General features: G+C 41.1%; 1 protein-coding gene and 1 long non-coding RNA gene across 2 annotated transcripts; both read right to left on the bottom strand.

Annotated features, from left to right (window-relative positions):
- Positions 1–2,387: 2,387 nt before the first annotated feature.
- On the bottom strand, positions 2,388–4,525 carry LOC129349967 (uncharacterized). Its single transcript, XR_008603140.1, has 3 exons — positions 4,191–4,525; positions 3,406–3,564; positions 2,388–2,475 (listed from the first exon to the last, which is right to left on the bottom strand). It is a non-coding gene; the product is annotated as an uncharacterized LOC129349967 (long non-coding RNA).
- Positions 4,526–5,221: 696 nt separating this feature from the next.
- Positions 5,222–7,257, bottom strand: LOC129349966 (elongation factor 1-alpha-like). The gene is made up of 7 exons (XM_055014972.1): positions 7,029–7,257; positions 6,771–6,950; positions 6,384–6,680; positions 6,163–6,313; positions 5,786–6,042; positions 5,480–5,714; positions 5,222–5,404 (listed from the first exon to the last, which is right to left on the bottom strand). The coding sequence occupies exons 1-7, from the start codon at positions 7,170–7,172 to the stop codon at positions 5,295–5,297; spliced, it is 1,374 nt and encodes a 457-aa protein (XP_054870947.1). The 5' UTR covers positions 7,173–7,257; the 3' UTR covers positions 5,222–5,294.
- Between the last annotated feature and the right edge of the window lie 6,156 nt (positions 7,258–13,413).

The raw sequence follows: 13,413 nt of genomic DNA, 5'->3' as shown, positions 1-13,413 counted from the left end.
CTGGAACTCTAAAAACCTAGCTATACTTTTCCACCCAAATTCTCTCCAGGACAGAGCAGATGTACTTTTCCACTGTTGACTAATTATTTTCTCCCATGTTTCCATCTGTATTGTGGTGTTACTCTCCTTCTCCCATTTCTCCTTTATATGCAGTATCGTCCCTTACTAGCTCTTGTAACACCTTATAAATTTTCGATACGTTTCCGCGTCCAGGGTCTGACCTGTAGCTGAGTAGAAATATTTTCGCTATACCCAGATTAGTTTGTTGCAATTCTTCCTTTTTCGTTATTTTCTCTAGGTAGTGTCTTAGTTGCAAAAATCTATAAAAATCTTGATTGGTTAAATCAAATCGATTTTTTAGATCCTGAAATTGTCGCAGTGTGCCTCCCTCATAAAGATCGCCATGCTTTATTAACCCTTTATCAGCCCACTGCTTAAATCTTGCATCCATCCTGTTTGGTAAAAAATCTGAGTCATATCCTATCCATCTTAAAATCCAGTATGGTTCCTTGGTCTTATTTTCACTGACTACCCTGTGCCAAATCCTAACGGACATTTTTATCCATGGGTTTATATCTTTTAAACAGGAATACAGCCCACTGTCCCCTATAACTGCTTGTAATGGGATATCGCTAGATATCTGACATTCTATGTCTTTCCATTTTGCTTTATAGGAAGGATCCAGCTGTGGAGGGCCCGCCTTTCAGCTTTTAAGCTTCATCAGATCCTCCCCGATCTTACATATTATATGATAAGTGTCATTAACCTAATCCAAACGTCTCCCAAGGCAGTGAATTTTTAGTAGTTTGTTCCACAGTCCCTGCTACCATGCCACCTTACCGTGGGGAATCTGCGCCGAGAAAAACAAGTTCACTGGTCAGAGAGTCTGAAAGCGTCCAGTCTCTTTTTAAAACCCTGTCTCGGAGCTTCTGGATGCCGCTCTGCTCCTCTTGGTGACCGGGTTTTGTGCCACATCAGATTTTTGTGCCACTCTGTCGACCCAGCTCGTCGGTGGTTTAAATATCGTCACGGACAAACCTCTCGTCACCATGTCCTTCGTGGCCTCCTCTGCAGAGTTGTACAGGCATGTCTCTCCCTCATAAAACACCCTCATTCTGGCTGGAAAAGGAATCTGGAACCGTATATTATTCTCCTGCAGCACCTTCTTTGCCTCCGCGTACTCCTGGTGCTTCCTGAGGGTCTCCGGTGCATAATCGGGGTCCACAAAAACTCTTCTCTCCTGATACAGAAACTCCTTTTTCCGCCACACCAGTTTCAGGATTTCTTCTTTAGTTTTGCTGCTGGAGAACTTAACAACTATGGATCTTGGGGGAGTCGGCCGGGGTTTCGGTCCCAATGCGCGATGTGCACATTCAATGTTGAGGTCATCGGTGAGAGGCAGCTCTAGTTTATCCCTCAGCAAATTTTCCATGAATGTTATCATCGATGTGGAGTTGCTCTCCGACCCCTCCTCTATACCGTGAATTCGTATACTGTCCCGTCTCGCTCTTCCCTCTTGATCCGTTAGCTTATCTACCAGCTTAGCTTGTAGCTTTAGCAGCTCCCTCGTAGCCTCCTCCAGCCCCTGCACTCTTTCCTCTGACTCAGAAATTTGCATTTCAGCTTCGTCAACTCTGCTGTTAGTTGCCTTAATGTCCTCTCGTATTTCTCGAAGAGTGTCTGCATTTTCACGCCAAAACTCTCTCAGCTCTTGCAATGTCACCTGCAGGCTAGCCATGTCCACGTCCACCTGTAGCTCTTCTTTGTCGAGATGGCTAGCCGATTCTTCCTCGGTTGTTTGAGCTCTTTCCTTCGACTGTGAGACGTTTTTTTGTTTAGGTTTAGGCATACTGTAAACGCCTCTCAAACTTCTTCTGTTCATATGAAACATTTTTTCTAGAAATACGGCGTTTGTCTTGAAGATCGAGGAGCTCTGGTAATATGCTACCTATCGCATGGCTGCTAGAGCGGAAGTCCAAAGTAGCACCATTTTAAATGTATTTATTACCGTAAATCAGTAAAAAATAAAATACTGATAATCAGTAAATCAGTCAGCCCACAATTACTACAATTCTACAATGTATGTCTCTTTCCTTTGACTTGTTATTTGTACAATATATGATGATGGCGTTTTTTCATACCAAAGGCTATACTATGATGTTTTCTAAGAGACATACGATGCTACTCTGGTTGTTCTCTGGGCCGCTGCACTCCTCCTCTGTTGTTTTCTGGATTGTACTCAGCTGCATGCCTTCGTCCACCCGGCCTCCGTTGACTCGTCCCGCCTGCCGTCTCTGGAGCTGAAGCTGGATTGGAACAGACCAAAGTACAGTCCAATCACGATGCCAGCTGCCTCTCAAAAGGCTCCTTCATCTGGCAGGTGGCGCACTTCTTCTGAGGGGAAGCTGAGCTGGCCCCAGAACTTTGGAGATGTGTTCCAGTGGTTGGTGGATGTGTGGGGAGATAGAGAGGGACCTTTGAATTGTTCAGAAAGGAAAACAGGGAACCCATTGGTAGTTTTAGTTTAGGGTGCTACTGCGGTGTGTTTTTGGGTTTTAAGAGGTGAACAGGAAGAGTTTTTTTGTATTGATTATCTTTTACTTTGTTCCTGGTTGGAATGCCCATCAATGTCAACATGAAGTTCACTTTTAGTTCTGTTTATTTATTTTTATTTTACTAACACCCATTTGTTTTTAACCCCCTCACATGTTGTGTTGTTGTAAACTTACTCTTTCAAATAAATTCTCGTCTAACCCTCTGGAAACCAGCGTTTGGACTGTTTTTGTGTTGCTCCTCACCTACTGACAGCTGTGGACTAAAGGCTATACTGTGACGTTTTTAGAGCGACATGCTATACTATGATGTTTGTTGGGCGACACGCTATACTATAGGCTTTTTTAATTGACATATTACTGACTTTTTTGTTTTAGTTTTTTTTTGTTTTTTAGCAACATATAAGAATTCGAACAGTTTTAAAAGTTACTATACTTTTACTTGTGCAATGAAATTATTATTCTATGGCATTTTTTAGATGACATATTATACTCTGATGTTTTCTTGAATTACATACTATTTTGACAATATACTGCACTATGACATTTTTTGAACCACATATCATACATGACAATTTTAGGCAACATCCTATCATTTTGCGCTTTTTGAACCACATAATAATCTATGTTTTGTTTTTTTTTCTTGCCAACATGCTGTACTATGAACTACAGGCCATACTATGTTATTCTTGAGTAAAGTACTATACTTTGACATTTTCTGAACTACATCCTATACTATGGCGTTATACACAGAGTGCTTTGGTTACATGTTGATTTATAATCTAGATTTTTTTCTGTTTTGTTTTTTGACAGGATTACCACAGACCTGACTGTGAACACCGTCGACACCCACCTCAGGGAGACGCTGCCTAAGATCTCAAGGCTGCTTGGTCGTGGTCTTTCTGGCACGTACTCTTCCAAGATGAGCCGGGAAGTTTAACACTGATGGAATGACACCAGGTCTAAGCCGACAAACTTCCAATTCCTCCTCAACCCATAGTCTCTGGGAAACCTACATGGAGTAAGAAAAGTAGACAGAGAAGTAATTAAGTCTGTACACAACATATTAAAAAGAAATCATGCTAATAAATTAAGTACAAAGAACCGAATTCGCCAATATACTGGAGACCAGAGCTATTTAATTTGATAAGTATAACCTTGTTTAGTAACATTTCAATTATTTGAGAGCAGTCCTAAAGAACTGCCTGTAATCCCAATCATAAAATGGGTTTGGAGGAAGAACATAGATGGTAATCTGGATATACATGAGTTAGGCTTTATAACTACTATTGGTAGTATTGGTGGTAGTAATAGCAATGTGACTACTACTAGTAGTAGTGGTGTACAACTACTGCTGCTGATACTGGCACTGCTACTACAACTTGTAATACTATTACAAATGCTGATACTACTTCTACGACTCTAACAGCTGTTTATACTACTACTGCTGCTTGTACTTTTAGTATTACTACTACTGCTTGTACAACTATACTACAGCTACTATTAATCGTCTGGTATTTGGTTGTCAAGCTGCTAGCTCGCCTTAGCGTTTTGCTAGTGGCTAACTAGTTAGCTCTCATAGACTGGAAGCTCTCAACAAGATTTCATAATGAAAAAAGAGCCAAAAACTATTCTTACCTATGAAAAGTCATTCCAAGTTTCCTTGTCTCAATCGTACGACGTAGTGTGTAATTGTATGCAGCACAGTGAGCCGGCATACTTGTTGTTTCCGTTTTCACGCCGTCTACATCAACGGAATGCACTGAAACTTTGCCCCCACTAGCTTAGCCTCGCTGTAGCACGCAGCTCAAAGGGGCGTGTCCTATCTACTCATTCATATCTATGAGAACAACGATGGCTGCACATAAGGACGCCTGACGTTGATTAGCTGCGTAAATACCATTATATACAGTCTATGGTAAATACGTATGTGAATCGCATCATTGGCTGCAGCAGCCAGTCACCGGTCACTCACTGACTCACATGAAAAATAGCACAGAATGAATTGTTACGTGTTTATTTTATTTACAATTTAGGTTGGATTTTTTTTTTTTGTGCGCAGCGCAGATTTTCTGTGCGCGGAGACCGTGTCAGCAGTGCGCAATTGCGCGCGCAGCTTAGAGGGAACAGTGCTTCAGACTGCCAGTGGAACACTAAAAATGACTCAAATTCTTAAAATTAGCATTTCAAAGAAAGCATTTCCAACCTTGAAACAGGCAAAACACTTGGATTTATCCAGTGTTGCTTTATTCAAGCAATAACTGAAGTTAGGTTTTTAAAATAATGATCAGTTATGTGGAAGTGCAACTTAACTCATTTTGTGCTTGACAAGATAATTTGCTCACAATATATTCAGTTGCCCTAAAATAAAACACTTCAGTTTGCCTCATTAATTCTGCCTCAGAGCAAACAGGTTGATGTCAAACCACTTCTCTAATTCTACAACTCTAATTGTAAAACCTTTAGCATAACTTGCAGTGGTGTAACAGTCAAAGCATTTCAGTCTTTCCAACTCCAGTTCAACATTCAAGACAATTAAAATTCTTCTCCAAATCACTTTATTTCACACTTTAACCAAAACACACTGGCCAACTCCCCAGCTTCTTTAGGGTTTAATATTAACACAGGAATACTATAAACTTTGAAAACAGAAATACTTTGTGTCACAAGACAAAAACTGCATCTACCAAATAAAAAGGTTCACATGTAGTATTACCAGAATACTGGTAGAAGAAAACAAACTCATTTACACACTTGGGCTTTTTGCGGCAGTTTCGACGTTTGGTCTTTAACCACCGTCTTGATGACCCCCACAGCAACTGTCTGCTTCAGGTCTCTTGCTGCAAAGCGACCTGGAGAGCAAAATTAAAGTTAGGAGGATGTACAAGTCAACATGGGGAAAACTTATAGAAAAGTAGATGCTGTACCTAAAGGAGGGTATGTGAAGAAGCTCTCCACACACATGGGCTTGATGGGAACCAGTTTGACTGTAGCAGCGTCTCCAGACATCAGGACCTGCGGATTATCCTCCAGCTTCTTACCCGTCCGACGGTCCAGCTTCTCCTTCAGCTCAGCAAATCGACAGGTGACGTGGGCGGTGTGGCAGTCCAGGACAGGGGAGTAGCCCGATTTGATCTTCCCTGGGTGGTTGAGGATGATCACCTGGAGACCAAAACGTCACATGAGGGAGCAAGAACAGTTTGAAGTTCTATTATTCAATGCATTCAACCAACCTGAGCCTCAAAGCTGCTGACGTCTGAGGGAGGATCCTGCTGGGCGTTGCCAGCCACATCGCCACGCCGCAGGTTCTTCACGGCCACATTCTTGATGTTGAAGCCGACGTTGTGGCCTGGAAGAGCCGTCTGCAGGCCCTGGTGGTGCATCTCAATGGACTTGACCTCTGCTGTGAGCTTGGCGGGGGAGAACATCAGGGTCATGCCCGGTTTGAGGACGCCAGTTTCGATTTTACCCACTGGAACAGTACCAACTCCTAAGAGAATCAAAACATGTAGATGTAGTTTTGTGCATCGTCTCCTGAATACCTGGACCTCATTTAATCAATCAAACGCAATGAATTTAGACCTTAAAAAAACGATTAGAGCAGTCTGACCTCCAATTTTGTACACATCCTGCAGAGGTAACCTTAGAGGCTTGTTGATTGTGCGGATAGGCGGGTGGATGGAGTCCAGGACTTCCAGTAGAGTTCTCCCACATGCAGTCCCTTCCCTTCGTCTCACTTTCCATCCTTGGAACCACGGCATCTGCACACACATTCATTATTTGACACATTGCACATCAACCTGTGGCAATTTAAGGCCTCAGATATTTCACCTTCTGGGTTGCAGTGATCATGTTCTCCCCAGTCCAGCCGGAAACGGGAACAAACGGTACAGCCGTGGTGTCGTAGCCGATCTTCCTGAGGAACCCGCTCACTCCCCGCACCACTTCCTCAAAGCGTTTCTGGCTGTAAGGCGGCTCGGTCAGGTCCATCTTGTTCACGCAGACTATAATTTGCTTCACGCCCAGAGTGTAAGCCAGCAGGGCATGCTCTCTGGTCTGACCGCTTCTGGAAACACCGGCCTCGAACTCTCCTTTAGCTGCAGAGACCACCAGCAGGGCAACATCAGCCTGCAATGACAGTCACACAACCGTTTTTTTTTTTTAAAGAAACAAAGCAGCTTATTCCTACTGAAAATGCTGGAACTTGTGTGTCTTTACCTGTGATGTCCCGGTTATCATGTTCTTAATGAAGTCACGGTGGCCCGGAGCATCAATTATAGTCATGGTGTATTTCTGGGTGTTGAACTTCAGCAGGGAAATATCAATAGTGATTCCTCGCTCACGTTCGGCTTTCAGCTTGTCCAACACCCAGGCAAATTTGAAAGAAGTCTTCCCCATCTAGAAAACAAGTTTCATTAGAGTTGAACACTTAAATTTCCTTTCCTCATTCCTTACAGAGCACCATTTCTTCCTCACTTGAGCTGCAGCTTTCTCAAACTTCTCCAGTCTCCTCTGATCGATGCCTCCACATTTGTAGACCAGGTGTCCGGTGGTGGTCGACTTGCCGCTGTCGACGTGGCCGATGATCACCACGTTAACGTGAGTCTTCTCTTTTCCCATGGCTGAAAGCGGATTTACTGACCAAACGAAGAAACTGCAGGGCTACAAATATCACACTTGTAGATCCTTCTATCAAATAGATCTGACCAGCTGCTTTAGGAGCAGCTTTATAGGCTCCAGAGACACTTAAGTGGAGACAGGTGTGCTGCTTAATCAGCCTTAATTGGTGTCAGTTGATGAAGAATTAAACGGCGAAGGAAACCATGAGACGAGGCTGGAATGCTTCTGAGAATTCTTCACATTTTTTTAAATAATTTTTTTGGATGCAAACAACATTGAGGATAATGAGTGGGACAAACGCTTCAGCTTTATCTTTGATCAGCGAGCAGCAGCTAAACTCTGCTCAGGCCTTCAGCCACAGATCATCCTAATGATCTCAAATTACAACCAGGTGCATCGTGTGGAGACGGGAGCCTTTGAACCAGAAGCCTCTCCCTGTTTATCAAACACAACAGTCACAAAGCATGAAAGGAAAAACAGGCAACAGACATATTTTCAATATTACAGGCTGTAATTGGGGAAGTTTGAATCTATGCTGCAGTAACTTTATAGTAGGAGGAGAAAAGGTTGAAAGAAGTCCTCATATCACTAATGGGGAAGGCCGGTATGATTGACACCATAAATAAATCGCAATAAATTTGCATTTCTGTTGCTGTTTTGTGCAAGTATGATCATCTCTTTAGTTCAGAATATTTACACACACAGTTTACATTATGGACATCATTGATGATTGTTATTTACCACTGAAAACATGCATGTGATCTGGTAATGAATAGAGAATAATAATACGATATACCTAATATTTGGCTTATTATTTGGTGACAATTAAAATCTTTACAATTTAACCATTACAGATTTATGTTGTCTGGTGTAGATTTCAGGTGGGATTCAGGGCATACATCAACCTTTGACATTTACAGCATGTGCATTTGGAAATAATTATTAGAATTCTTCCTTTGCTATTCTTGATGGAGCATTCTGGGTTTTCTTTGGACAGATATTTTCCTGATTTCAAGGTGGTTAGCAATGGTTCTCCCACCGCATCCCTCTTCTTTTAGCACCAGAATGGCCATATTGTATCTATTGGGTTATTACAGGACTTTTTCATGTCTTTCAGAAGATGCTGTAATTATTTAACCACTATATTAACATTCAAACAAAATTATTAATGTTGAAGGTGTGTTGTGCAGACTTTGTAAGGAAAACAAGAGGTGGTCTAATAATTTCCTAAGCTTTATATGTAGTTATGGGTATCTCTGCTGCAGATATCCTGCTGGGAGACAAAAAAAAATATATGACCTGACAGAAAAATATTTAACATTTTTTGAAAATTTGTCGGTAGCAGTTTGGACTTGAAAAACTCAAAGAAACACTGTGTCCATGTAAGACTGAAAATGGGCAAAATATGGGGCATTTAAAAACAAATTTTGTGATACTTAACACCCTAGTTATGTAATAAAATTGTTTAAAAAATTAATAGCACGAATTCCTGTCCAATTTAGTGAATTCACACTCAGCAAATTCCAGATTAGCCTAATTCACATTGAGTGTAAAAGAATTTTGGGGTCAAATAACACAACAGCGCCCCCTGGAGGCTCTATGCTAGCTTCTTGTTCGGTGGCACTTCGGTAGAGTTGATAAACCTCCTACTTCTGCTTCTGCGAAGGTCTATCTGAACGACTTTAACGTCTTAAAGTGCTAATAAAAGCAGCCGTCAGACATATTTATAATCTAGTTCAGTAGTAATCCGCTAGGAATGACTGTTGAAATCATCAGCGGGTGCCGGTTGACCGGGCGGGGCTATTGTCAATCAGATGGCGAAGGTGTGTCGGTGCCCCCCTCAACCGCGCTGAGAAGTGACACAAACCGAACTAGCTCCCTCCGGTCTGACGGCCGCAGTGACGCCGGAGAAGCAACCCGGAAACAACAGCAGCAGCAAATCGCTTTTCTTCTCCTTTCAGCCCGGACCGCTGCTTCTAGCGTGGTATCCACACATCGACTCCCGTGTTTCTCTACGAGCATCAAGGTAAAAAAAAAAAAAAAGACAAAACTAACACTTTACCGCTTCTTTTTCCGTCTCCTCCACCTGCCGCCTTTACTACCCACTGGTTGCCATTTACCGAAGCTTGTTTTTAGTGTTAAAATTCTGCTCCTCGGCGCGAAATTAATGAATCACGAACGGTAAAAAAAAAAATAAAATCTAACCCGGGTGTCGTTAAGTTGCTGTAAAATTCAAGTAGCGGTATCAGTGATTATATAAACATGTCTTCGGTATACCGTTAACTTCCCCTTTTCAGAAATGGGTTCTCAAAGGAGGCGTCAGGCTGCTAACTAGATTTTTTCCTTTATTTGGCCAGAGGCAGTGAATGTTACATGCTCGACCCAAAACATGCTCCTAAATCCAGGCTATCAGCTGTGTCTGGTCCCGGGGTGAGATTGTGGAACCGGTTTTGAACTTTAAACTGTGTGGCTTGGATTAAGACTGCTCAGTTTCAGGCAGCAAATGATGCATCATTAAAGCTGCGTTAAAGGAAATGCACACACTAGCAGCTGGGACATGTGCAGAGCTGGTTTGCCTTTGATGGTTTTCGTTCTGATCAGTGCCTTTCAACAGATCTTGCCAGTTTTCAAAGTCTGACTCATGTGGCAGGAGCTTAGATTTGCATCTACTTGAGTAGAAATAGGATTAGAGCAATATTAAAATACTGTTGTACAAGCAAAAGTCCTGAATCTGCATGTGTGGCATTGTCAGCTATTATTCTGTAATTGGTTAAAAGAACTGAGATCAAACTAGTAGTGTTGCTGCTGGGTAGTTTAACCCTCGTGTTGTCCTGCGGGTCAAAATTGACCCGTTTTAAAGTTTGAAAATGTGGGAAAAATATATATTTTCACAGTGAAACTTCTGATGTCCATATTTCCAATATTTTTGGGAAATCTTTGAACATTTTTGGGAGAAAAAAATGTTTAAAATGTTTCTTTAAGAACATTCACATAAAAATCAACCAAAATCCAAATTTGGTTGATTTTTATGTGAATTTTTTAAAGAAATTATTAGAATTTTTACTGATATATATATATATATATATATATATATATATATATATATATATATATATATATATATATATATATATTATATATATATATAAAAATCACTAGATATTTTTAGGATTTTTTTGGAAGATTTTTACTCATTTTTTGAAAATATTTACAAGAATTTTCTTGCCAAATTATTTTTTTTTAAATGAAACTTTTAAGGGAGTTTTTTTTAAAGGCATTATTGGAATTTTCTTCCTGAAGGTTTTGCAAATTTTCAGAAATTTGGGGATTTTTTTCTGCTAAATTTTTGGATTTTTTTCAGATGAGAAAACTATTTTTTGGTGCTTGTAAATGAGGACAACAGGAAGGTTAATTCATTGCATGGTTTATTATAGGGATTTCTTAAACATCCAGCTATGAATGCAAAACTAGCATAAAGTAATGCTGGGATCTTCTTAACTCAAAGATATTTCACTGCAGATTAGCTTTTTTTTTCATCTGTACAACCTCAGAACCGTAGCACGGAAGTATACATTATTTCCTTTCCGCCCACTCTCTGCATAGGTGCTGAAAGTGGAAGTGAAACGTCCAGACAGCCGGATTTGTTTATGGTATCTTAGGAAAGTGCAGCGTCTACATTAAATTCGTCTCAGAGCTCTCACGCTCTTTCCTCTTCAAGGTCTACAACACTAAAGCCAAAAAAAATTGCTCCATGTTTGGTTCAACTCTGCCTTTTACGATGGCAGAAGCATTTTCAGTGCATGTCAGCAAAATGTTGCAGACTCATCTGTTAGTTCACAGATGTTCACTTTGACCTTTACCTGCATGCATCACCAAAAATATAAACAGGTACCTCAGGCATGGCTTTAAAAAGGACTATATGAGGTGGAAAAGAGGGTAAAATTCTGCATTTTTTAGTGTCAGCCAACCTAAAGTCAGCCAAAATCCCACATCTTCTGCTGCTGTATGGGACACATCCCTCCAGGTTATTTGAGTTTTCCCTTCTTGCAGTTTTTCTTCTTTACATCTGCACATTTTTGAACAACTGTATTTTGTTTGTTGGACATTTTCTCTCTCCACACGTCTTTGCTGCCATGGTTCCCGTCAGTATAGACCTGGAAGACATGACAATACCTGACTCTTGTGGGATGTTAGACGTGGTAAAACTTGTTGCGCCCTGATTGTCTCATAGCTTTTTTTTTTTTTTTGCACTGGTGTGAACAGATGGAATAATGCATGGAGTGACTCTTGAAGCTTATTCTTCCTTGTTTTGATTAGTGCTGCATGTAAAAGTTGCAGAAGCACTTGCAGAAAAACTAACAGAAGAAGAGAAGAAATACAACAAAGTCTGATGATGAGTAATTTCTGGGTTCGGGTAGTCATGTGTGAGAGCTTTTCTATTCTCACAGTCTTGATTTGTGAAACAACTGAGAAACGAGAATTTGGCTCACTTGGCACTGTGTATTCGGTCATAAATCCCAGTTTGATGCAGGTATAGGCGTGCAGGTGTGCTTAGGCATGATGTTGCTTACAAATGAAACACAGATTGGATACTGTGCAACAGGAAAATTATCATTTTTAAGGTGTAATCTTGTCGTAACAAATCAATTTTTGCTGGCTGATTTTTCATGTACTGTACTGTAAAATAATCCATTTTACTAGTCAACAAAACAACCAGTAGTGATGCAGAAAAACCCCCAAAACAAAACAATATGCATATCTCTCCTCTGATCCACTTACCCCCGGAGCAAACCCACGAGGGGAGATTTTCTACATACCTTCTTTTAGCAGACATGTTTTCTAGTTCAGACAATTGAGGATACTGCAGCTGGTGTAATACCACGAGGATAAAGCGAGCGTAATGCTGGTTACTTTTAATTATTAATAATGTTTCCAGGAGTTCTCCAGGGCCAGAGCCGCTCGCATGTTTTCATTTCTCAGATTCGCAAAACAGACCCACAGCAGGACGAGGAAGACGACTTATCTTATTCTGGTGACAACTAACCAAACATTGAAGGAAAAAAGTAGCTCTTATCACAGATTTAGTGGATCGATTCACAGGAATGTCCCAAAGATCCGAGGGGCTGGGATCCCTCTCTAGCAGCACACACCCAGCGTCATTGCCGACTTCAGGTTGGGTTACTGCAGTTATTCTCGGTATGAGGTTTGCCGTCGGACTACATTATATGCTGTCAGCAGCAAGTGGGTCCACACACACTCAACATCCCGTCTAGTCGAGTCATTGTTCCAACAGGTCCAGCTCATGCACCATTGTGTGGTTTCACTGTGGTGTTGTGACATTTCGATAGCGACCGCTTGCCTCAAGGAGTTTAATACTTCTCATAATATCAGCTGTGTGGCCGCTCAGCCGAGCAGCACTGGGAGTTATGTCCCCCTTTGAGAATGTCATTTTTTTTTTTATTCCTGTCGGTTGTTTTGTGATCTTTGGTTTGAGGAAACGGCAACATGTGTGAAGCATCTTGCTAACCCAGAAAATAACCACAGGGTCAAACCATCAGCTCTCTGTCACAGCCGTCGCACGTCAAATGTCTGTTAGCGTTTACGTTGTAGTGTCCACGCTTTGTGTTTCATAAGCATGCCGTCTTAGGCTTATTGATCCCTTTCTCTGGCATAGTGCTGTTTGTGCAGTTATTTGGATTAACTTCCTCTAACTGATCTGGCCTGTTCAGCGTTCTGCTCTAACACCATTACCATGACGAAGCTTAATCCAGGAGAGCTGGTGACTCCAGCATCATTCAATTTCAAGTTGTTGTTTTTTTAAATTCAGGCACCTCAATTACAATTCCAGCCTTTCTCCACCATCTAACCATGTGATATACTGTATTTCAGCTCGTGGTAATTTGACACTTCATACAGAAATGAGTTTATGGACTTCTCTGTGTGCGAGCAGTTATCTCATTTTTCCTCTTGAGTACACACAATTCTCCTTCCACTGCATGTCTGCTCTTGTCCATAAGCAGATCAGAGTTGAATTGATGACATACTTGAGTTACTCAGTAGGAAAAGCTGACTGAATCCCCCCTTCAGAGTGTTACTGCCAGTTTCTGCACATGATCGAATTATTAAAGAGCAGAATTTCACATTTATCACGTGTCTGATTGTATGTTCCTTGAAAGAGAGCGTTGAATTTGATAGATCCTTATCAGCTTTACATGATCTTTTTGATCATATCTCTTTGACA

The sequence above is a fragment of the Amphiprion ocellaris genome, chromosome 11 (assembly GCF_022539595.1).
Source record: "Amphiprion ocellaris isolate individual 3 ecotype Okinawa chromosome 11, ASM2253959v1, whole genome shotgun sequence".
Taxonomy (NCBI): domain Eukaryota; kingdom Metazoa; phylum Chordata; class Actinopteri; family Pomacentridae; genus Amphiprion; species Amphiprion ocellaris.
This window is presented reverse-complemented; position numbering and strand designations above follow the sequence as displayed.

Coding starts and splice junctions, on each gene's coding strand:
- LOC129349966 (XM_055014972.1), bottom strand. CDS start 7,172: ATGGGAAAAGAGAAGACTCACGTTAACGTGGTGATCATCGGCCACGTC. Junction 6,043..6,162: donor GGATGTGTACAAAATTGGAG/GTCAGACTGCTC, acceptor TGATTCTCTTAG/GAGTTGGTACTGTTCCAGTG. Junction 5,715..5,785: donor TCAGCAGCTTTGAGGCTCAG/GTTGGTTGAATG, acceptor TTTGGTCTCCAG/GTGATCATCCTCAACCACCC.